General features: G+C 40.0%; 1 protein-coding gene across 3 annotated transcripts in view; it reads right to left on the bottom strand.

Annotated features, from left to right (window-relative positions):
• Positions 1-26,428, bottom strand: part of PIBF1 (progesterone immunomodulatory binding factor 1) — a 231,424-nt gene extending 204,996 nt beyond the window's left edge. Inside the window, exons 1-5 of one of the 3 annotated variants that reach the window (XR_005725642.1) lie at positions 26,186-26,397; positions 24,782-25,081; positions 11,749-11,849; positions 6,518-6,716; positions 1,146-1,265 (exon numbers count right to left, since the gene is read on the bottom strand). Coding sequence is in view for 2 of the 3 variants with exons in the window: in XM_040266864.1 (XP_040122798.1) it covers positions 1,146-1,265; positions 6,518-6,716; positions 11,749-11,849; positions 24,782-25,033 (672 nt within the window). In the remaining variant the exon portion in view is untranslated. Of the gene's footprint in view, positions 1-1,145; positions 1,266-6,517; positions 6,717-11,748; positions 11,850-24,781; positions 25,082-26,185 lie in introns of those variants that run through there. The other 2 variants (XM_040266864.1, XM_040266865.1) reach the window with 2 other exon arrangements.
• Between the last annotated feature and the right edge of the window lie 45 nt (positions 26,429-26,473).

The following is a 26,473-nucleotide window of genomic DNA, read 5'->3' as shown; positions in this document are numbered from 1 at the left end:
GGCAGAACCAAGTCTGAAAATGCGTCTGCCTTGTCCCTGACAAACCCTGTGCCACCGCCACCACCACCTTGGCCATTTAACAGAGACAAGGGAAAGTAAACGACTTGCCCAAGGCTGCAAAATTAGTTAGAAGACAAACAGAGGCCTTAGAACTTTGTCCTTTATTATTGTGACTCTGGATGCAAATTTTTTTAAATTAAGAGCTATCTTTCTAAATGTGCACAACAATGTGGTAGGTTAGCAGCAGAAAAAAACCACCCCAATGGACACCTGTAGGGCTCTCTGGCATCGCTCCTGATGACCTCAGTGCTCCTACCAGAAGAAGGAAGCTGAGCCTTCATTTGCCTGCAATAGTGGCTCTATACTAACAACAGAAGTAGATTCCATCCAGCACTAATAGTGCCGCAAATCAGAGCATCAAAATATAAATTAAATTACAATACTTTATTTCTGGAAAGTAGATCTTTGGTAAAAGTTGCCCTTGAAGTAGGACACAAAATAGCTATTTATATGCAACTTTACTAAAAATCACATTTTTACTTTGAAACAGAAGTGTGGGCACTTCAATGAAATGAATGGAAAAATAAGATTATTTTCTCCATTTGACAGAGCAGGAAACACTGAATGACTTGTTCAAGGTCACACAAAAAATGAGTGTCAAGATCTCATCTAAGGTATAACTCCACCTTACTAGAATTTGAACTCTGGAAGGGCAGACACTTGTATTCACCCCTGTCAGCACCTGGCATGGCATCAGGCCTCACAGGGATGGATGCTATTATCAGAGCACGTGCTCTGAACAGGTATTAGGGGAAGTAACTGTATTAAGAGACTAAAATGACTAATAAATGGACCAGCTCCCTTTCGTATCATCCACAGGGTGGATCTGTAATGAAGAACTCAGAATGAAATGAATTACAAGAATAAAACCCTCAGCTGGGGATTATAGGTCAGTATCATGGATGTACCCTATCAATCTTTAAGATGACTATTTGCAGTCTCATCTCCTTCCCACTACTTATGAAGAATCACAGCAGTCAGCATGCTCAAGTCCCATTTTTCTATCACTGACTTTTATATTTCTTATCACAAATCTTAAGACCTCCTTGGAGTCTCTTACAACCAGGGATCAAAATTAGACAAACCTCAGTCAGTTGTTTCAGTTGACCTTTGTTTGCACTTAATTCTTCTGCCAGGTCATTCTTTTTCACTTGTAGTTCAGAGATTTCCTTTCTCAACGGATTCACTAGTTCATAGAACCGAATCTTAAAAAAAAAAAAAAAAAAAATCAATAAACAAGTCAGTCGTGCAACGCAAATTACAGTTAAAATTTGCTAATTAATAGTACTCTCAATTATCAGTAGTATAAATAAAAGTATTAAGGTAATAAAGGAAAGTGTTAAGGGGTTTCAGATTATATGCCTATACACTAAATTTTGTTTGTTCAAAACTAAAACAAGGTGGTCTTTAATTGGCCCTGACTTCTCCACTAATACTTTGAGTTCAATTTAGCCCCTTTAAGGCCCAGATTATCTGTAAGTCCCCGGCCCTGACACAGTCTCTCCTTCCTCTCTTCTATCAATACTCCACTTCCTCCTTACTTCTCACCTACTACTACAGCTAATTCTACACTATCAGCTTATTTCCTGAATATATCAAGTGTTCAGAAGTTTTGCTCTTGCTATTTCCTCTGATAGGAAAGCAAGCTCTTCCCCATATGTAAATATATGGCTCATGCTTTCACTCCCTTCAGGCCTCTGATCGGATACGACCTTATCAGTAAAACCTTCCCTAACTCCCCTGATACATACATACATATATATATATATATGTATGTATGTATTTTTTTTTTTTTTTGGCCAGGCTACACTGTTTGAGGGATTTTAGTTCCTCAATCAGGGACTGAACCCAGGCCTGTGGCAGTGAGAGCATGGAGTCCTAACACTAGCCTGCAGGGAACTCCCTCGCCTAGCCTGATTTAATGCAGTCCCTACTTCTCACTCTGCCCTTCTCTCCGTACCATTCATGACAAACATGCTCCTTGGTTTAGTTTGCCGTGTGTGTTACTCCAGAGGAATGCAGTCTCTGGGAGGACAGGAAGATTTGTCTGGTCTGTGCACTGCTCTGTCCCCAGTGCCTAAACATATATATGAAAAGCCTTGGAGAAGGAAATGGCAACCCACTGCGGTATTCTTGCCTGGAGAATCCCATGGAGGGAGGAGCCCTGTGGCCTATAGTCCAAGGGGTTGCAGAGTCAGAAACGACTTAGCAACTAAACCACTACTACCATCCTCGGCGCTGGGGGAAGCTCTACTTGCTACCAATGCCGTGTAAGGGATAAATAATCAGGAGGTATGCTACATGTCACTATGCCCAATCAGTTCAGATTTCTCTTTCCACTCTCAATTCTCTCCCTAACTTAGTAAAGTGTTCCATCTGACAAGTTTCTATAAAACTAAGCTATCCGCAAGTTAGGAGAAGGCAAGTAGTGACTAATTATTGTATAGTCATACAATCTGAAACTCCTTAATGTATTGCTGTATTGTAGGAGTACCACATTTGGTAAGAGGCCAGTACTAAAGCTAGTACTTAACACAATAAATCTGTGTATAATTAACTAATTAGGACAATACTGTCTGAAAACAAAAGATAAGACAAAGAACACCAAAGAACAAAAACATGTATGACTGCCACTAATGGAATACTTTCCAGCTATGATGAATAAAGAGCCTCAATGACAGCACTTGAGATACATCATTGGTTTTGGACAGTACTGAAGGCAGAAAATTTATGCTTGAGCTATTTAAATAAAAAGCTGGACGAACAAAACAGTACTCCATTTATAGGAAATTATTAATCTAGAAACCTTATCCAGTGAGAACTAAAAGAGGCAATCACCACTCCAGCAAAAATAAAAGATAATATTTATTATGTGTTTACTAAGTTCTGAGCACTGTTAAGCTTTCTACGTACATATTCACAGTTAATCCTCACAATTACCTCAACAGAAAAGTGCTGTTAATTTATTGTTATTTTTTTACGTGAAGTAGTTGATTTATAACATTCTGTTAGTTTCAGGTGTACAGTAAGATGATTCACTTATACACAAATATATATATATATATATATATATACTCTTTCTCAGATTCTTTTTCATCATAGATTATTATAAGATATTGACTAAAGACACTATTATTATTAAGCCTTTTACAGATGAAAAATTTCAGGCATCTTAGGGTGAAATGAATTCTGTGTATCACAAACTTGCAGTGTGTGTGGGATGTGTGTTCTTGGGACTTGTAGGCCACTGCTGCCACTCTGAGACACTTTTAGGAAATCCAAGAGCTCAAAACTATTTGCCTAGTTCAGTTCAGTTGCTCAGTTGTGTCCGACTCCTTGCGACCCCATGAACCACAGCACGTGAGACCTCCCTGTCCATCACCAACTCCTGGAGTCCACCCAAACCCATGTCCATTGAGTTGGTGATGCCATCCAACCATCTCATCCTCGGTCGTCCCCTTCTCCTCCTGACCTCAATCTTTCCCAGCATCAGTCTTTTCAAATGAGTCAGCTCTTTGCATCAGGTGGACAAAGTACTGGAGTTTCAGCTTCAACATCAGTCCTTCCAATGAACACCCAGGACTGATCTCCTTTAGGATGGACTGGTTGGATCTCCTTGCAGTCCAAGGGACTCTCAAGAAACTTCTGCAACATCACAGTTCAAAAGCATCAATTCTTCGGTGCTCAGCTTTCTTCACAGTCCAACTCTCACATCCATACATGACCACTGGAAAAACCACGGCCTTGACTAGAAGGACCTTTGTTGGCAAAGTAATGTCTCTGCTTTTTAATATGCTATCTAGGTTGGTCATAACTTTCCTTCCAAAGAGTAAGGGTCTTTTAATTTCATGGCTGCAATCACCATCTGCAGTGATTTTGGAGCCCAGAAAAATAAAGTCAGCCACTGTTTCCACTGTTTCCCCACCTATTTCCCATGAAGTGATGGGACCAGATGCCATGATCTTTGTTTTCTGAATGTTGAGCTTTAAGCCAACTTTTTCACTCTCCTCTTTCACTTTCATCAAGAGGCTTTTTAGTTCCTCTTCAGTTTCTGCCATAAGGGTGGTGTCATCTGTATATCTGAGGTTACTGTTATTTCTCCCTGCGATCTTCATTCCAGCTTGTGCTTCTTCCAGCCCAGCGTTTTTCATGATGTACTCTGCGTATAAGTTAAATAGCAGTGCGACAATATACAGCCTTGATGTACTCCTTTTCCTATTTGGAACCAGTCTGTTGTTCCATGTCCAGTTTTAATTGTTGTCTCCTGACCTGCATACAGGTTTCTCAAGAGATAGGTCAGATGGTCTGGTATTCCCATCTTTTTCAGAATTTTCCACAGTTTATTGTGATCCACACAGTCAAAGGCTTTGGCATAGTCAATAAAGCAGAAATAGATGTTTTTCTGGAACTCTCTTGCTTTTTCTATGATCCAGCAAATGTTGGCAATTTGATCTCTGGTTCCTCTGTCTTTTCTAAAACCAGCTTGAACATCTGGAAGTTCACGGTTCACGTATTGCTGAAGCCTGGCTTGGAGAATTTTGAGCATTACTTTACTAGCATGTGAGACGAGTGCAAATGTGTGATAGTCTGAACATTCTTTTGCATTGCCTTTCTTTGGGATTGGAATGAAAACTGACCTTTTCCAGTCCTGTGGCCACTGCTCAGTTTTCCAAATTTGCTGGCATATTGAATGCAGCACTTTCACAGCATCATCTTTCAGGATTAGAAGTAGCTCAACTGGAATTCCATCACCTCCACTAGCTTTGTTTGTAGTGATGCTTCCTAAGGCCCACTTGACTTCACATTCCAGGATGTCTGGCTCTAGGTGAGTGATCACACCATTGTGATTATCTGGGTCATGAAGATCTTTTTTTGTACAGTACTTCTGTGTATACTTGCCACCTCTTCTTAATATCTTCTGCTTCTGTTAGGTCCATACCATTTCTGTCCTTTATTGTGCCCATCTTTGCATGAAATGTTCCCTTGGTATCTCGAATTTTCTTGAAAAGATCTCTAGTCTTTCCCATTCTATTGTTTTCCTCTATTTCTTTGCACTGATCGCTGAGCAAGGCTTTTTTAAATCTCTCTTTGCTATTCTTTGGAACTCTGCATTTAGATGGGAATATCTTTCCTTTTCTCCTTTGCTTTTCGCTTCTCTTCTTTTCTCAGCTATTTGTAAGGCCTCCTCAGACAGCCATTTTGCTTTTTTGCATTTCTTTTCTGTGGGGTTGGTCTTGATCCCTGTCTTCTGTACAATTTAACAAACCTCTGTCTATAGTACATCAGGCAGTCTATCAGATCTAGTCCCTTTAATCTATTTCTCACTTCCATTGTATAATCAAAAGGGATTTGATTTAGGTCATACCTGAATGGTCTAGTGGTTTTCCCTACTTTCTTCAATTTCAGTCTGAATGTGGTAATAAGGAGTTCATGATCTGAGCCACAGTCAGCTCCTGGTCTTGTTTTTGCTGACTGTATAGAGCTTCTCCATCTTTGGCTGCAAAGAATATAATCAATCTGATTTTGGTGTTGACCATCTAGTGACGTCCATGTGTAGAGTCTTCTCTTGTGTTGTTGGAAGAGGGTATTTGCTATGACCAGTGCATTTTCTTGGCAAAACTCTATTAGCCTTTGCCCTGCTTCATTCTGTACCCCAAGGCCAAATTATATGATTATCTCAATGCAAATAAATGTGAAATCAAAAACAATTCTTAGAAAAATTGTAACTATATTATATACTTGTTTTTATGACCCATGTTCTTTCAGACTCTGGCTGGTTTGACAAAACACCAGAAAGATTGATTCCTGCCACAGCTAAACCATAATCCAAAACTGTTTGCAATTTTCATTTCTCAAATACTAGTTTTTTTTTTCCCTAGAATTATTTCAGTTGCAAAATTCCAAGTAGATACATTTACAGTACTAATTAATCCATTATTAACAGACACAATTCACATAAACAAAAGCTCCTCAATAATTTTTAGAGTGTCAATGATACTGATACTAAAAATATTTGAGACCACTGCCATAGATCAATCCTATGTACATACCCATGTAACCAACACCACAGTTTAGAACTTGACCTACATAGATCCATAACCATCTCCCTCAAGCTATCCCTTCATAATCACACCACTCCTCTCTCCTCTGCTGTCCCTAACCCCTGGCAACCACTGTCATCTCTATAAACATTACAAACCACCAGAGTTCATGATAAAATAATTCATTTCTATGGATCTTCCAGCCATTAACCCCATTTATTTGCTTGACTTCAGAGCTCAATGGTCAATACACTTTAAAATTTGTTCATCTGAACACCATTTCACTACCTTCAGATCAGAGCCATAAATTAATGTATCACTTGGGTACTTGAAAAGTTATGGCTATTACGGAAATGGCAAATTTTAGTCTGAAAGCACAGTTTTTTTTTTTTTTTTTTATGATACAAGACACTTACAGATACATATTCAGGAATAGAAAGCTGATCTTCAGGAAAACTTTTTAGCTTCATATATTGCTCTTCTGTCAACTCAAAGTCACGCAGGTTTCGACGAATATCTCCAGCTTTCTCTCTTAGCTGAAGATTTGTCTCTTCTAGTTGTTTCTGTCTCAGTAAAATAGTTTCCATTTCTTGTTTCATTAGTTCTTGATATTTTCTACAATATCACAGAATGTATGGTAAGGTTAAAAAAATCATGGAGACATAATTTCTCAAAGTTCCTATTTTATAGTAACATCAAATTAAATGAGAAACAACAATATTTTTGGCTCCAGCTAAATGCTTACTTAACCAGTTAAACACGAAATGACAAAGTTATACTAATTACTAAGTGTGAAGCAAAAAAAATTATTAAATAGAAAATGTTAATAACTTTTAAAATTCAAATTATAAAATTATACATTTCCCCTGCTTAAGGTATAAATCGGATATATCTGCTTTAGATCCTACTCACTGAAGTAATTTTCATTGTCTTTATCCAGGTAATTTAAGATGCTAACACAGAATCACCATAATGTCAATACAGACAATGAGGTAATGAAAACAGTAATCGGCACCTTTCTCAAGGAATACATGTAGTAGACATGGTTAGATGCCTACTGGAAAATTTTGAGCAGTAAGGGACCATATGAATCCCCCCCACCATTGTATCCCATCAACATACAAACACTATTTGTCCTATCTTAAAACAAATGAACAAAAAAGCCCCCACAATTTTTGACCCCATTTCACTGCCCATTTTGTTCTCAAAAGTTTTCTATATGCACTCTCTCCATCGCCTTTCCTCTTAAACAAAGGCTAATAAGGTTTTCACGCTTCCAGCAAAATTTCCAGATAACTGAAAAATCCAGATTGTTAATAATCAATTCTCATTTCTTTTTATCTCTATCAATAGCACTCGAGACATCTGCCCTCTCCTTCTTTCATCTGGTTTCCCAGATACCATATTATTTTCCTCTTCATTTTTCTCCTGTTTTATTGGCGACACTTTCCCAGTCTTTTTATCTTGTTTATCTTAATGTTGGGATTACTTGGTCCTCTCCTCTTGTCTATGTTCACTCCCTTGGGGAATTCATCCAGTCTTGTGAATTAAATACTGTCTGTATCCTAATGGCTCCTAGATTTATCTCTCTAGATCAGACTTCTCATATATATCCACATGGTTGTCTAATAACTCTAACCTAACGTTCCAAATTAAACTCCCGCTCTTCACTCACAAACCTATTCCATTATGTTTTCACCATCTTAGTTGACAGCAATTCCATCCTTTGATTTATTCAGGCTAAGGATTGGTACAATCCTTGATTCCTCTTTCTCTCCTAAACCCCACACTGAATCCATTAGGATATCCTACCGGCTTTACTTTTAAAATATATTCAGAATCCAACCTCTTTTTACCACTATCAAGAGGATTACAGCAATAGTCTCCTAACTGCCCTCCCTACTTCATTTAATTTGATCAGTGTCTAAAGAACTAGAATAGAAGCCCTATTACCCAGTAGAGTGGTTTTCAAAGTGTTACCCACAAGCGAGTAGCAGCACTCACATCATCTGGGAAATTGGAAGAAATGCAAATTCTCAGGGCCCAACCCCAGTCAGAAACCCAGAGTGTGCCCAACAGTCTTTTCCCACAAGCCCTCCAGGTGGCTCTGATGCATGGTCAAATTTGAGAACCACACTCATCTACTGTGATAGTGGCTGATAACTGGTCAGATAATTTTTTAACATATCAGTTAAATAGTAAAATCTCATAAACGGAAAAGATGCCTCCTTTTACATTTACCTCTAATTAAAATATAGAAATAAACATTCATCTGAAACAGTTTGCCCTCAGGGTCTAGGTTTTTTGTCATGTTGGAGATGTGCCTTGTTTTTCTGTAAATCATTTCTCACAATTTCCAAGTTCACTTTCTTTATAATGGCAGGAAACCTTTTAAAAAGATACTTGAGAAAAAATCTGAGCATATTTTTTATAGATCTGATTTCTGCCCCGATCTCTAAACATCTCTTGCTTACACTTATTTGATGATCTTTTAGTCACTCACTTTTATTGAATCATTCCAAAGAATTCATTATAATTTGCAAAGAAATGTATATGCCTTTGTATTCATTTTAAAACATAATTTTAATTAAGTTATAGAAGTATAGTAAGCACAGTTGGCATAGGTATATTTGAGAAAAATACAAGGAACTTTGGATAAGCACACAACTGAGCTGGAGAAAGCAGGCAGGCAAACAGAAGGTACTTCAGCCCAAAAAGAATCCAAAGGACCACAGAATGTATCAATACTTTCTACAAAGCAAATGAAGAAAGGTTAAGACAGCTGGTTCAGTAGTTCAGTCACTCACTCGTGTCCAACTCTTTGCAACCCCATGGACTGCAGCACGCCAGGCTTCCCTGTCCATCACCAACTCCTGGAACTTGATCCAAACTCATGTCCATTGGGTTGGTAATGCCATACAACCATCTCATCCTGTCATCCCCTTCTCCTCCTGCCTTCAATGTCTCCCAGCATCAGGGTCCTTTCTAATGAGTCACTTCTTTGCATCAAGTGGCCAAAATATTGGAGTTTCAGTTTCAGCATTAGTTCTTCCAATGAATATTCAGGACTGATTTCCTTCAGGATGGACTGGTTGGATCTCCTTACACTCCAAGGGACTCTCAAGTCTTCTCCAACACCACAGTTCAAAAGCATCAATTCTTTGGCACTCAGCTTTCTTTATAGTCCAACTCTCATATCCATACATGACTACTGGAAAAACCATAGCTTTGTCTAGAAGGACCTTTGTCGGCAAAGTAATGTCTCTGCTTTTTAATATGCTGTCTAGGTTGGTCATAGCTTCTCTTCCAAGGAGCAAGTGTCTTTTAATTTCATGGTTGCAGTCACTGTCCACAGTGATTTTGGAGCCCAAGAAAATAGAGTCTCTCACTGTTTCCATTGTTTCCTCATCTGCCAATGAAGTGATAGGACCGAATGCCATGATCTTAGTGTTCTGAATCTTGAGTTTTAAGCCAGCTTTTTCACTCTCTTCTTTCACTTTCATCAAGAGGCTCTTCAGTTCCTCTTTCTCCCATAAGGGTGGTGTCATCTGCATAGCTGAGGTTATTGATATTTCTCCCGGCAATCTTGATTCCTGCTTGTGTTTCACCCAGCCCAGCACTTCTCATGACGTACTCTGCATAGAAGTTAAATAAGCAGGGTGACAATACACAGCCTTGACGCACTCCTTTTCCTATTTGGAACCAGTCTGTGTTCCATGTCCAGTTCTAACTGTTGCTTCCTGACCTGCATACAGGTTTCTCAAGAGGCAGGTCAGGTAGTCTGGTATTCCCATCTCTTTCAGAATTTTCCACAGTTTCTTGTGATCCACAGTCAAAGGCTTTGGCATAGTCAATAAAGCAGATGTTTTTTTCTGGAACTCTCTTGCTTTTTTGATGATCCAGCAGATGTTGGCAATTTGATCTCTGGTTCCTCTGTCTTTTCTAAAACCAGCTTGAACATCTGGAAGTTCACAGTTCACATACTACTGAAGCCTGGCTTGGAGAATTTTGAGCATTAGTTTGCTAGCAAGTAAGATGACTGCAATTGTGTGGTAGTTTGAACATTTTTTGGCATTGCTCTTCTTTGGGACTAGAATGAAAACTGACCTTTTCCAGTCCTGTGGCCACTGCTGTGTTTCCTAAATTTGCTGGCATATTGACTGCAACATTTCAAATGCATCATCTTTTAGGATTTGAAATAGTTCAACTGGAGTTAAATCACCTCCACTAGCTTTGTTCGTAGTGATGCTTCCTAAGGCCCACCTGACTTTGCATTCCAGGATGTCTGGCTTTAGGTAAGTGAGCACACCATCGTGGTTATCTGGGGAAGATATTTTTGTAGAGTTCTATTTATTCTTGCCACCTCTTCTTAATATCTTCTGCTTCTGTTAGGTCCATACCATTTCTGTCCTTTATTGAGCCCATCTTTGCATGAAGTGTTCCCTTGGTATCTGTAATTTTCTTGAAGAGATCTCTAGTCTTTCCCATTCTGTTGTTTTCCTCTATTTCTTTGCACTGATCACTGAGGAACGCTTTCTTATTTCTTCTTGCTATTCTTTGGAATTCTGCATTCAGATAGGTGTATCTTTCCTTTTCCCCTCTGCCTTCAATTTCTCTTCTAGAGTTCAAAATGCAGTTCTTGGGTGCATTCTCAAAAATGACAGAATGATCTGTTTGTTTCCAAGGCAAACCATTCAATATTACAGTAATCCAAGTCTATGCCCCAACCAGTAATGCCAAAGAAGCTGAATGGTTCTTTTAACATCTACAAGACTTTCTAGAACTAACACCCAAAAAAGATGTCCTTTTCATTATATGGACCTGGAATGCAAAAGTAGGAAGTCAAGAGATATCTGGAGTTAACAGGCAAGTTTGGCCTTGGAGTACAAAATGAAGCAGGGCAAAGGTTAACAGAGTTTTGCGAAGAGAATGCACTGGTCACAGCAAACAGCCTCTTCCAACAACGCAAGAGAAGACTCTAGACTTGGACATCACCAGATGGTCAATACCGAAATCAGATTGATTATATTCTTTGCAGTCAAAGATGGAGAAGATCTATACAGTCAGCAAAAACAAGACCAGGAGCTGACTGTGGGTCAGATCATGAACTCCTTATTGGCAAATTCAGACATAAATTGAAAAAAGTGGGGAAAACCACTAGACCATTCAGGTATGACCTAAATCAAATCCCTTATGATTATACAGTGAAAGTGACAAATAGATTCAAGGGACTAGATCTGATAGATAGAGTGCCTAAAGAACTATGGACAGAGGTTCATGACATTGTACAGGAGGCAGTGATCAAGACCATGCCTAAGAAGAGGAAATTCAAAAAGGCAAAAGGGTTATCTGAGGAGGTCTTATAAACAGCTGAGAAAAAAAGACAGGAAGTTAAGTGGTGATAAGTTTAGAGTGCTTCCATTTTCATGTATGGTTCAGTTATGTCTGCAATATGTATTGAATGAATATCAAATTCTGGCTTTTTGTATTTTTGTGTATTATATCAAGTGGTTTTTTCTTAGTCTGGATGCAAAAATGATCACTGTCTTTAAGATTTCTCTATTTTTGCTTATAATCACATGCACGAACAGGTAATGACATTATTTTTAACTGCTAAATAGATATTGTTGCTTTTTAAAACTTTTACCTGGCATCTTTTTGTTGGAAAGTCAATTGGTTGTCTAATCTCAGGGCTAGTACCTGCTTCTGGTGAAGTGCATCATTAAGTTTCTCCTCCAATTCTTCAATCTTAATCAAGAGAAAAAGGTAAATAACAAGGTCAATTTGCAAATATAATAAAACCTTCTGTTTGTTCATACAAATGGTTGTTAAACTATGCTTTCAATCTGCTGCCTCATAAATTGTTTTTTACCAGCTGTCATTGGGATTATTTTTCCCTTAATCTAATCTCACTGAGGCCAGGGCCAGCGGCCGGGAGGAGTAACCAGAGGAGCGGTGGCTGCGCAGGCACAGGAGGGCCTAGAGGAGCTATCCCATGTTGAAGGTCAGGAACGGCGGCGGTAAGGAGATACTCCTCGTCCAAGGTAAGGAGCAGTGGCTGTGCTTTGCTGGAGCAGCCGTGAAGAAGATAACCCACGCCCAAGGTAAGAGAAACCCAAGTAAGATGGTAGGTGTTGCAAGAGGGCATCAGAGGGCAGACCCTGAAACCATACTCACAGAAAACTAGTCAATCTAATCACACTAGGACTACAGCCTTGTCTAACTCAATGAAACCAAGGCATGTCTGTGGGGCAACCCAAGATGGGTGGGTCATGGTGGAGAGGTCTGACAGAATGTGGTTCACTGGAGAAGGGAATGGCAAGCCACTTCAGTATTCTTGCCTTGAGAACCCCATGAACAGTATGAAAAGGCAAAATGATAGGATACCAAAAGAGGAACTCCCCAGGTCATTAGGTACCCGATATGCTACTGGAGATCAGTGGAGAAATAACTCCAGAAAGAGTGAAGGGATGGAGCCAAAGCAAAAACAATACCCAGTTGTGGATGTGACTGGTGATAGAAGCAAGATTCGATGCTGTAAAGAGCAATATTGCATAGGAACCTGGAATGTCAGGTCCATGAATTAAGGCAAATTGGAAGTGGTAAACAAGAGATGGCAAGGGTGAACGTTGACATTCTAGGAATCAGGGAACTAAAATGGACTGGAATGGGTGAACTTAACTCAGATGACCATTATATCTACTACTGCGGGCAGGAATCCCTCAGAAGCAATGGAGTAGCCATCAGGGTCAACAAAAGAGTCCGAAATGCAGTACTTGGATGCAATCTCAAAAATGACAGAATGATCTCTGTTCATCTCCAACGCAAACCATTCAATATCACAGTTATCCAAGTCTATGCCCCAACCAGTAACGCTGAAGAAACTGAAGTTGAACGGTTTTATGAAGACCTACAAGACCTTTTAGAACTAACACACAAAAAAGATGTCCTTTTCATTATAGGGGACTGGAATGCAAAAGTAGGAAGTCAAGAAACACCTGGAGTAACAGGCAAATTTGGCCTTGGAATGTGGAATGAAGCAGGGCAAAGACTAATACAGTTTTGCCAAGAAAATGCACTGGTCATAGCAAACACCCTCTTCCAACAACACAAGAGAAGACTCTACACATGGACATCACCAGATGGTCAACACCAAAATCAGATTGATTATATTCTTTGCAGCCAAAGATGGAGAAGCTCTATATAGTCAACAAAAACAAGACCAGGAGCTGACTGTGGCTCAGATCATGAACTCCTTATTACCAAATTCAGACTCAAATTGAAGAAAGTAGGGAAAAACGCTAGACCATTCAGGTATGACCTAAATCAAATCACTTATGATTATACAGTGGAAGTGAGAAATAGATTTAAGGGCCTAGATCTGATAGAGTGCCTGATGAACTATGGAATGAGGTTCGTGACATGGTACAGGAGACAGGGATCAAGACCATCCCCATGGAAAAGAAATGCAAAATAGCAAAATGGCTGTCTGGGGAGGCCTTACAAATAGCTGTGAAAAGAAGAGAACAGAAAAGGAAAGGAGAAAAGGAAAGATATAAGCATCTGAATGCAGAGTTCCAAAGAATAGCAAGAAGAGATAAGAAAGCCTTCTTCAGCAATCAATGCAAAGAAGTAGAGGAAAACAACAGAATGGGAAAGACTAGAGATCTCTTCAAGAAAATTAGAGATACCAAGGGAACATTTCATGCAAAGATGGGCTCAATAAAGGACAGAAATGGTATGGACCTAACAGAAGCAGAAGATATTAAGAAGAGGTGGCAAGAATACACGGAAGAACTGTACAAAAAACATCTTCACGACCCAGATAATCATGATGATGTGATCACTCATCTAGAGCCAGACATCCTGGAATGTGAAGTCAAGTGGGCCTTAGAAAGGATCACTACGAACAAAGCTAGTGGAGGTGATGGAATTCCAGTGGAACTATTTCAAATCCTGAAAGATGATGCTGTGAAAGTGCTGCACTCAATATGCCAGCAAATTTGGAAAACTGAGCAGTGGCCACAGGACTGGAAAAGGTCAGTTTTCATTCCAATCCCAAAGAAAGGCAATGCCAAAGAATGCTCAGATTACTGCACAATTGCACTCATCTCGCATGCTAGTAAAGTAATGCTCAAAATTCTCCAAGCCAGGCTTCAGCAATACGTGAATCGTGAACTCCCTGATGTTCAGGCTGGTTTTAGAAAAGGCAGAGGAACCAGAGATCAAATTGCCAACATCCGCTGGATCATGGAAAAAGCAAGAGAGTTCCAGAAAAACATCTATTTCTGCTTTATTGACTATGCCGAAGCCTTTGACTGTGTGGATCACAAGAAACTGTGGAAAATTCTGAAAGAGATGGGAATACCAGACCACCTGACCTGCCTCTTGAGAAATCTGTATGCAGGTCAGGAAGCAACAGTTAGAACTGGACATGGAACAGCATACTGGTTCCAAATAGGAAAAGGAGTACATCAAGGCTGTATATTGTCACCCTGCTTATTTAACTTCTATGCAGAGTACATCATGAGAAACGCTGGACTAGAAGAAACACAAGCTGGAATCAAGATTGCTGGGAGAAATATCAATAATCTCAGATATGCAGATGACACCACCCTTATGGCAGAAAGTGAAGAGGAGCTAAAAAGCCTCTTGATGAAAGTGAAAGAGGAGAGCGAAAAAGTTGGCTTAAAGCTCAACATTCAGAAAACAAAGATCATGGCATCTGGTCCCATCACTTCATGGGAAGTAGATGGGGAAACAGTGGAAACAGTGTCAGACTTTATTATTTTGGGCTCCAAAATCACTGCAGATGGTGACTGCAGCCATGAAATTTAAAGATGCTTACTCCTTGGAAGAAAAGTTATGACCAACCTAGGTAGTATATTCAAAAGCAAAGACATTACTTTGCCGACTAAGGTCCCTCTAGTCAAGGCTATGGTTTTTCCTGTGGTCATGTATGGATGTGAGAGTTGGACTGTGAAGAAGGCTGAGTGCTGAAGAATTGATGCTTTTGAAATGTGGTGTTGGAGAAGACTCCTAAGAGTCCCTTGGACTGCAAGGAGATCCAACCAGTCCATTCTGAAGATCAACCCTGGGATTTCTTTGGAAGGAATGATGCTAAAGCTGAAGCTCCAGTACTTTGGCCACCTCATGGGAAGAGTTGACTCATTGGAAAAGACTCTGATGCTGGGAGGGATTGGGGGCAGGAGGAGAAGGAGACGACCGAGGATGAGATGGCTGGATGGCATCACGGACTCGATGGACGTGAGTCTGAGTGAACTCCGGGAGATGGTGATGGACAGGGAGGCCTGGTGTGCTGCGATTCATGGGGTCACAAAGAGTCGGACATGACTGAGTGACTGAACTGAACTGAATCTCACTGAAAAACTCTTTGACAACTGGGGTGTATATGCTGGTGCCTTGCCCAGATAATTTTTTCCTGGCCAGACTCTGCATATATTGTAGATCCATATATCTGTCTGAAACATGTCTTCAACTGACTACTACATAGGTGATGCTACAAATGTCTAAAATGAACCTAGTCACCCACCTCACCTAATCTTATATTCTTTGCATCTCCTTGATCTCCAGAGCAAAAAAATTTCAGTCACATTTGATACATCTCTCCCATTGCTTATTCTGATCAAAAAATCACGATTTTTTTTATTGTTGAGTTTATTCCATAAAAAGGTGTCACAACTACACCATCCTCTTTAACATCCACTGACAAGTCTTCAGTTAGATCCCTGTCATATCTTACCTAGATTATGACAGTGGTTTCCTACTCTTTCCCCGCCTTCAGTTTTGTGAATCTCCAAAACTATCTTCCTTTACTTTATCTTTAAAAAATGCTATCAAAAATGTATTTCCCCAGTGTTAAATCCTTCAGAGGATCCTCACTGTCTTCAGAATAAATTCCAACATTCATGGCATTCTACACTACTCTTTTTTTCTTTTTAAAGATACTTATTATTTATTTAATTTTGGCTGTGCTGGGTCTTCGTTGCTGCATGTGGGCTTTCTCTAGTTGTGGACAGCAGGGGCTACTGTTCACTGTGGTGTGTGGGCTTCTCTGGCTGTGGTGGCTTCTCTTGTGTGGAGCATGGGCTCTAGGGCGTAAAGGTCTTCAGTAGTTGGGCTCAGTAGTCCTGGCTCTTGGGGCTTAGTTGCTCCATGGTATGTGGGATCCTGGACCAGGGACCGAACCCGTATCTCCTTCATTGGCAGGTGGACTCTTATCCACTGTACCACTAGGGAAGTCCCTCTACTACTCCTTGATCTGGCCCTTGCTAACCATGCCTGTTGTCACTAGCTTAAAAGAAAACTCTATTTAAAAAAAGTAAAAAAATTCTTTACTCTCTCCCTTTCAACCCAGACAATTCTTGTTCACCCTTTAAAATATGCAGATTAACATAAGTCAATCCTTAGTAAACTTTCATATGGTTTTTGTCCCACACTATTCGAATAACAATACTTGTTCAGGTTATGAATCCCCTCCATAATGCCCAGTCCAATGGTTATTTCTGCATATTTATTTTACATGATAGCATGATTTGGCAGAGTGGACCACTCCATCCTCTTTCATCTTATGTGATACTCCTCTTGGTTTTCTTCCTTAACTCACAGGACCCTCTTAAGCTTCTCAGGTTCCTATGATGGATTTTTTTCCTCTACCCTATTTCTAATGTTTGACTACCCCTTGACTTGGTTTGGGGTCCTCTACTCTCCCCAGGTAATGTCATCCAATAACAAAGTTTTATGTGGTACTTACATGCGTACAACACAGGAGACCTGGGTTCAATCCCTGTCAGTAAGATCTCCTGGAGAAGGGAATGGCACCCCACTCCAGTATTCTTGCCTAGAGAATCCTATGGACAGAGAAGCCTCGAAGCTACAGTCCAAGGGGTCGCAAAGAGTCACTGAGCAACTAACACTGTCACACGCTGATGTATATTATATACAAACACACACACACACACACACACACACATCTACCTACCCCCAGTCATGGACTTTCCTCTAAAGTCAAAGTGACAATTTCATCTGGGAGTCTAATTGGCATTTAAAGTTTAATGTGTTCAAAACAGAACTTATATTTTACCTCCTACATCAGTTTTCTTCCAGCCTTCTATTTCTCAATAAATGGCTCCAGGAGATGAAGCGAAAAACCTGGAGTCTTACACAAGGCAATTATCTAGTACTGTCTTCCTCTTCAACCTTACCTGCTTTTAGTCTATTGCTTCAGTGACATTTTGAAAACAGAAATCAGGACAAATAAGTCCAATTGCCTAAACTCTTCAAATGGCTTCTCTAACACACAACTGAAAGCAAGGGTTAACATATCAAACTGACGGGCCAAATCCTGCCCATGTCCTGTTCCTATATAGCCCACAAGCTAGGAACAGGTTTTACATTTATAAAGTTGTTAAAAGCCAAAAAAAAAAAAAAGAAGAAGAAGGAAGAATATGTAATACACCATATGCAAGCTGGAAAGCCTAAAATATTTACTGTCTTGCTCAGGCCTTTACAGAGAAAATTTGCTGACTCCCTGTCTAAGGCAGAAAATTCCCATTGCTAAGCAATGCTGTATCACATGACCCTGAAGACAGCTTATTTAATTGCTGTTCGATGATGTCTCTCACTTCAATGTAATCTCCATAAAAAAGGGACTCTTGTCATATTCACTGCTATATTCCTGGTCACGTGTCTCAATAAATGTCTTGAATCAACAAATGATGACCACATTCCTCATAATTACCATTCTGCAAATCAAGAAGACTGTTAGCATAAGGAGTGAAACTTCTGCTTTTGTCAGGGTGGGAACTTCAACAATTTCAACTAGGGAGATACCCTCCAGCACTTCCCAGGCAATGAGGAACCCAGGGGCCAGTAATGAGAGATAAACAAAAAGAGATTTTAGCATTTAAAATCTGACAGACTAGAAGAGTGAGGAGGAGAGGAATAAGGAAGTGGAGCAAGCAAGGAGAGTTAGACAGGAATAAGTGTGCATAAAAGTGCACCGAACAGTCCTCTAAGGTCAGGAAGCCTGGCCTGAGCAACTCCCCTTCCAGGGCTCTCAGTCAGCAAGCAGCTGAGTGGGGAATGGGAATCAACACTTGGGAAGTATCCTGTGAATAATCTGCTTGGGTTTTTAGAGATGGAGAAATCAAAGCAACATGCTGCTGCTGCTGCTGCTGCTGCTAAGTCGCTTTAGTCGTGTCCGACTCTGTGCGACCCCATACACGGCAGCCCACCAGGCTTCCCCGTCCCTGGGATTCTCCAGGCAAGAACACTGGAGTGGGTTGCCATTTCCTTCTCCAATGCATGAAAGTGAAAAGTGAAAGTGAAGTTGCTCAGTCGTGTCCGACTTAGCGACCCCATGGACTGCAGCCCACCAGGCTCCTCCGTCCATGGGGTTTTCCAGGCAAGAGTACTGGAGTGGGTTGCCATTGCCTTCTCCGAAAGCAACATGAGTCCTAGTAATAAACTATACCATTAGTTTTGAAAAGTATTAAAAAGCAGAGACAGCACTTTGCTGACAAAGGTCCATCTAGTCAAAGCTATGGTCTCTCCAGTAGTCACGTACGGATGTGAGAGTTGGACCATAAAGAAGGCTGAGTGCAGAAGAATTGATGCTTTTGAATTTGGTGTCGGAGAAAACTCTTGAGAGTGCCTTGGACAGCAGTGAGATCAAACCAGTCAATCTTAAAGAAAATCAACCCTGAATATTCATTGCATGGACGGATGCTAAAGCTCCAATACTTTGGCGACCTGATTCGAAAAGCTGACTCACTGAAAAAGACCCTGATGCTGGAAAAGACTGAGGGCAGGAGGAGAAGCAGGTGACAGGGGATGAGATGGTTGGATGGCATCACCAATTCAATGGACATGGGTTTGAGCAAACTCTGGAAGACAGTGAAAGACAGGGAAGCCTGGCGTGCTGCAGTTCATGGGGTCACAAAGAGTTAGACATGACTGGGCAACTGAACAACAACATACCACTAGTAATAAGCTGTAATAAACATAAGCACTATATTGTTCCCATATTGGTGTGGAGGGATGTTAGATTATACAGATTCACTTATTTCTGAACTAAGAAAGATGTTGAAGAGAGGAAAACACTGTTACTTTTCTCTCTTTCTCAAGTAACTCTGATTTTTATTAGCAGCAACAACATGTCCAGTTAAAAATATACACTTCCCAGCTTCCCTCTCCTGGCACCTAGGTGTAGTCATGCTATATAGGCCTAGTCAATCAAGGTCACCAGCCTGAGCTCTAGGAAAGCTCTTTAAAGAACGAATTCATTTGGCATATGCTGCATTTTTCCATCACCCTTCTCCTTATTTCTGCCTAGAACATGGACACAACAGTGGAGGCAGATCAGCCATCTGTGATTTTGAGGTGAAAAACATATGCTATTTTTACAGCCACCCAGAAGATTAAAAGGAGCCTGGGTTTCTAATGATATCAATGGTAAATACCAGGTCTAAGTTGCCTATATTCAGAATTCTGTTATACCAGAGAAACAAAATCCTTATCCTGCTTAAGCTATGGTTTCCACACTTTTGTGACTGGAAACCAATGTTTTTCAAAATTCTCATACTAACAGCTGAACACTGGACAGCTGGTTCAATTTTTTCCATAGAAGAAATACCTATAATATTCAAGACACTTGATCATTCAGGTCTACTTGAAAGCTTCTGATGATGGGAACCTCAATAACTTAAAATCAGGCCATTTAAATGTTAATAGCAACAAATTGAATTCAGCAAAAACCTACCCTCCCTGTGATTTGCAACCATTTTCATGGCACTACAGTCCATGAAGGAAAATTCATTTTTTTCAGTGCTGAACATGACATTTTCACCTTCATATACGGGATGTTCAATGCATCGGTAAGCTCTGGAGAATAAATCAGTGGCTAAAAATACTATTCCTTCATCAATCCCAGACTCACATATCTTCACACTTTTCATCTCTGAAGCCAGAATGCATCTTACAAACTATAGCACATAACAGTTTAATTTGGCAGTGTTTAACCTTAGTAGTACATGTAATAGTTCGTTTTATAATCCAGGTGTCCTGGATTTGACAAATTAAAGATTAATTCTTCTACCTTATAATACTTCTTCCCATGCATGCATGCTAAGTTGCTTCAGTTATGTCTGACTCTTTGCAGCCCTATGGACTATAACCCGCCAGGCTTCCCATCCATGGGGATTCTCACTTCTTCCCATATTTGACAGCAAATATATTGGCAGAAAGTGAAGAGGAACTAAAAAGCCTCTTGAGGAAAGTGAAAGAGGAGAGTGAAAAAGCTGGCTTAAAGCTCAACATTCAGAAAACAAAGATCATGGCATCTGGTCCCATCACTTCATGGGAAATAGATGGGGAAACAGTGGAAACAGTGTCAGACTTTATTATTTTGGGCTCCAAAATCACTGCAGATGGTGACTGCAGCCATGAAATTAAAAGATGCTTACTCCTTGGAAGGAAAGTTATGACCAACCTAGACAGCATATTGAAAAGCAGAGACATTACTTTGCCAACAAAGGTCCATCTAGTCAAGGCAATGGTTTTCCCAGTGGTCAGGTATTGATGTGAGAGTTGGACTGTGAAGAAAGCTGAGCGCTGAAGAATTGATGCTTTTGAACTGTGGTGTTGCAGAAGACTCTTGAGAGTCCCCTGGACTGCAAGGAGATCCAACTGGTCCATCCTAATGGAGATCAGTCCTGGGTGTTCATTGGAAGGACTGATGTTGAAGCTGAAACTCCAATACTTTGACCACCTCATGCAAAGAGTTGATTCACTGGAAAAAACCCTAATTCTTAGAAGGATTGGGGGCAGGAGGAGAAGGGGACAACCGAGGATGAGATGGCTGGATGGCATCACCAACTCGATGGACATGAGTTTGAGTGAACTCCAGGAGTTGGTGATGGACAGGGAGGCCTGGCATGCTGCAATTCATGGGGTGGCAAAGAGTCAGACACGACTGAACAGAACTGAACTGAACTGAACTGAACTGAAGGGGTCTCCAAGCAGGACAACTCTAGTGTTTGTATACACAAAAACACAGGAATGTACAGTAGGCAGCTACCTTGGAGAGGAATTTGGAAATACACTTAAATGAAGTACACGTATACCCTGCAGCCAGAAATTCCACTCCTGAGTACATGTGTCAATGTGCTCAGTCACTCAGTCGTGGCCAGCTCTTTGCAATCCCATGGACTGTAGCCTGCCAGGCTCCTCTGCCCATGGAATTTTCCAGCCAAGAATACTGGAGTGGGTTACCATTTCCTTCTCCAATATATATCTCAAACCAGGTCTGGAAGAGAAATATCTAAAGAAGGCCACATCACATGTGGTGGCAAGGGTTTGGAGGCAACCTGTGGGCCTATCACTGTGGGAGGAGGTGAACAGATGGGTAGACACCAGAATTGTGTGGCTGCTGGAAGCAAAGGACTACATGTACATGTAGCAACATGAAGGATTTTAAAAACAGCACTGAGTTAAGGAAAAACTATAAAAGAAATAAAATCTAAAACAAAACATGCAGTTTAGATTTATGTAAAGGAAAAAATAAGAAAAATACTAATTTTCAAGATAAATGTTTATAGTAATAACTACAATTGGAGTACAACCTCTAAAAATTATGAGATGGCCCCCTGGTGGTCCAGTGGTTAAGAATTCACCTGCCAATGCAGGGTACACAGGTTTGATCCCTGGTCCGGAAAGATCCCACATGCTATGGGACAACTAAGCCTGTGCACAGCAACCACTGAGCCCATGCTCTGTAACACTGAAACCTGCACGCCCTAGAGCCCATGCTCTGCAACAAGGGAAGCCACGATGATGAGAAGCCCGCACACTGCAACTAGAGAGTAGTCCCCATTAGCCACAACTAGAGAAACCATGTGAGCAGTTTAAAGATTGAGCAGAGCTGAATTTATTTATTAATTTAAATTAATTGATTGATTGACTTTATTTATAAATCAATAAATAATTTGAAAAATAAAAATTGTGAAACACTATGTTATACACTTGAAACATATAATACTATAAATCAACTATACTTCAATAAAAAAAATTTTAAAGAATAAATGTTAAAAGATAAAGGCAAACATAAAGAGGAGGAGGAAGGGAAATGCATTACAGGAGTAAAAGAATAAACATACAAAATAAGAAGTTATCTTGCAAGGATCAATGATGATTATGTATCATAAACTCAGGAATATGACTAATTTAATCTTCTACATTTTCAGCCCAACCAGAAAACCACCACAATAAAAAATTATATAAAGCACCATGGGATACAATGTAATAATAATAATATAGTGTTAAGCAAGTATAACTACCTCTATTACTTATTGTACAAGGGTCAGACATCACTGAGCACACACTCCATCACAGCCATCTAAGAGTTTATGTGCATTGATTAATCTTCCTAACAACTCCATGAAGTACAAAACATGATTATTATTTTACAGGAAATCAGGGAACAAAAAACTTAAGGAATCTGTCCAAGGTAAATGTAAGAGCTGGAACTTAAACTCAAACTGTGTGTATCTAGGACTGTAGCTCTCATTTGTTATACTTGGAAGCATCTCAAGAGTAAACCACTATTCCAGTAACATAAACATTACAGTTCAAAAAGAGAAACCATTGACAACTGAGCACAATGCAAGTTGAAAACGAGCAATTTAAAAAGTAGTCAAATAAAATGTAATTTTGATTGTGGTACACAGCTGAATACCGCAGAATACTTAAGGCTTTCCTGGTGGTCCAGTGGTTAAGAATCCTTTTTGGAAAGCAAAGGACACCGGTTTGATTCCTGGTCTATGAAGATCCCTCATGCAACGGGGCAACCGGGCTCCTGTGCGACAATTAGTGAGCCAGCCCCCTGGCCACAACTACCGAAGCCTGCGCACCCCAGAGTTCATGCTCTGCTACAAGAGAAGCCACCGCAATGAGAAGTCCCCGCACCACAACTAGAGAGTGGCCCCCCACTCGCTGCACACAGCAAGACACACCCAACACAGCCAAAAAATAAATAAATAAGTATTTTAAAAAACAGACTATTCGTTGACTGCCTGGATCAAAGAATGGAGACCTACCTTGGGGTTCTTCAGTGAGTTCCAGTGAAGGAGATCTTAAGGGTAGAGATACATAAGCCAGTATCACCATGGGAATCCATTTGAGGAGTAAAAATATGACTCAAGAAAAAGAAATGGGAAACCACTGGACACAATGATAAAATATCAAGTGACCTAGTCTTGGTAGGGGACACCACAGAGAACCTAAAAGGAAGTCTTAGGAGACTTACTTGGATGGAATACAGGCTTTAGCTTTCCTGGTGTTAATCCCACCTGGCTCCATCACTTCTGTGTGAATGGCTTTGGTAAGGTATTAACCAGTTGTGGTTCCATTTTTTCAAGAGCAAATGGGGTTCAGTTACTCATATAAGAAACAGCCAAGCATATGCTAGGTGCCAGAGACAGTTCTAAGCACTGAAGCTACAACAGGGACTACAAAGCTGTCCCCTGTTCCTGTGCTCAGGAATCTTACACTCTATTAAGAGACAAATACCCAACAAACCAGGCAAGTAATCCTATGAACGTGTATAAAAGGCACAGAAAATAAACAGGGTGAAAACAATGAGAATATTATTTTAGTCAATAACCACAACAATAACTAATACTTACTGTGTACTTAACGAAATACCCATCTAACTTATTCTATTGGTTCACTTAATTTGATGGATCAGAGAAGATACTCTAAAAGCACCTGTACCTCAAACAGTTGTATGGCTCAAATGAGATAACGCATGAGAAGCTCACAGAGCAGAGTCTGGCACAGAATAGGCACTCAATAAACATTAACTATTAATGTTCTTAAAAAATGTACCTAAACGATTTCTTTACATCATCAACACCTTGGGGTTTAGGACATTTCATTTTCCTAGAGAGCTGTGGTCAAGACATTTTTCTAGCAGCACGATCCCTATACATAGGCAAGAACTACCCAAGACTGACTTAACAGAGGAAAGATAAGACATAACTGAAACCAAATGGGAGGGGAGGAGATAGGTAGAGCTGGAAGTCAAGAGCAAAGGTGGAGGGTTTACCTTCTTCCATCTCTCTTCTCTGTGGAAAGAGAAGACTTTCTCAGAATACAGAGTAGTAAGACTTAAGAGGTGTCTCCTATCTTTCTGAAATCACTGTAAATTTTTTTATCACTAGTGACAACTTTACCAGGTCTTACATAAAATACTCTAATTATTAAAAAAACCACAAAAGGCAGAAAAACAAGGACTGAGGCATTCCTTCTTATTTGGCAGATAACTATTAAAGCTACAGTAACTGAATTTGTTATACTTGGTACTACGACACAGGAACTATCAAATAGCAGGGTATAAAAGAAACCAAATCTCCATGGCAGAGGATTAAACAGATTCAATAATGTAATAATAATCTTGATTCTTCCTACCCAGCTAGTCATATCAGAGCTAATTCTCAGTGAAGCAGAAAAACAACTTGGCTAAAAAAAACACACCAATAATTATTTTCTCAAAATGTTAAAAGTAACAAGTTCCGACTATATATTCATAAGTTTAATTCTTATTTATCTGCAGTTTGAAGACAACAAAGCACACTGATAAAATTTACATATGATCTTACCTTTGTAAGATAATCAACCTTCAGATTATCGATCATCATATTTTTCTGTGATAGCTCTATTTTCAGTAACTGAATATTATGAAGTAGTTCTTTCCGTTCAATTAGCTGCCTGGTGATTTTGATCTTGCCATCCTGCTCTTCTGATGAGGAAATATCATCTGTAGGAATTGTTGTTTCTAAACTAATATCTTCAGATTCCAAGGAGCTAGAGATGTTCATTTTTTTTGATGCCTTGCTAACTTTTCGAGACATTTTAAATTATTACGGGTCACTTTTCGTTTCCAACTCTATTTCAATTTTCTGTAGATTAAAAAATATTGATTTAAATATATTCAAACATTCTTTGTGGAAAGCAGAAAGTTTATCAAAGATATACTAAGGATTCCCTAAGAAATTATTAGGCAAATGGGAGGACCGCCAAATCTAGGACAGATTGGTAAATTACTGCTCAAATCAAACATATTCAATCAAACTCATTAAATCCTATTATGAACCCACACATTTGATAAGTAAAAACTCAGTTCCTGAGGGCAGGTCTCTTACTTGGGTGTAAAGAAAGAGATAAACAATAAAGACTTAAATTGCTAGTATCCAAGAACGCTACTCATAAAAGTAACACATCTTATCATATACAGAAGTTACTTCTGAGCTGGTCAGGGAAAGGTTATACAGAGGGAGGATTTAGAATTTTGAGGGATTTGGAGAGGAGTAATAAAAAATGAAAAGCATGCAAGTATGAAGGTATAAAGGTGATGAAACTGTAAAACAACCTCAGGAGATAATGGTAGTCAAGTTGGGCCAAGCCTATGTGAAAGTGAGTAGTGACTCCTCACCCCACCACCCCACCCCCACAGAAATACCCAGAAGGGTAGTCCTTTATGCATAATCAAGACTGGAGGTCCTTGAATATTTCAATATGTTCTAAATTTATTCTACAGGTAATGCTGCATCACTGAAGTTTTTTGAAAACGGGAAGCTGAGATAAAACACATTTTTATAGACTTGCAGATAGCAAAATTAAACAAGATGGTAAAAGAAAAATTCCTCAGTCTAAAACTCTACCCTTTCACACAAATTTCAGCAACTACCTTCTTTTAATTCTGCACAATATAATAAATTACTTATGGTACTGAAGATACTAGTTTTTTGTGTTTTTTTTTAACTGAAGGATTAGGAAAAATGTGTATAGGAGAATCCTGAGAACTCTGGATGGATCGGCTTCCCTCATTTTTAAAGGGACAGCGGTAGGTAAGGAAAGACGAATCAAAGACAGGTAACATCACCAGGATTACAAAGGGTGAGGGACTGGCACTGCCCACACGTGTTGCCTGAAGGATAAAACCCGAATTTGGCAGCATCAGAGGATTCCTACATCAATGCGAAAACGGAGTAGCCTCGAGCTACCTGGAAAGCTTCGATCACTCCACGTTGAAGACTCAAGCAGTTGCCTCGTAGAGGAGCCGGAAGTGTCTCCAGAGGGCAGCTCGGGTTGCAGCCCCTCAACAAGGAATCACAGGTGGGAGACGGTTAGCACCGGTAACCAAGACAACCATTTCTGCGCCGGGAGGACAGAGGAAACAGATTCCTGGCTGATGTCCACGCTGCCGGAACTCAGCGATCCCGGGTCCACCCAGGCGCGGGAAGCAATGAATGCTGGGAGCTGGAGTCCAGAGGTGGCCTCGCCCATTTCAT

The sequence above is a fragment of the Oryx dammah genome, unplaced genomic scaffold (genome assembly GCF_014754425.2).
Source record: "Oryx dammah isolate SB20612 unplaced genomic scaffold, SCBI_Odam_1.1 HiC_scaffold_24, whole genome shotgun sequence".
Classification (NCBI taxonomy): domain Eukaryota; kingdom Metazoa; phylum Chordata; class Mammalia; order Artiodactyla; family Bovidae; genus Oryx; species Oryx dammah.
This window is presented reverse-complemented; position numbering and strand designations above follow the sequence as displayed.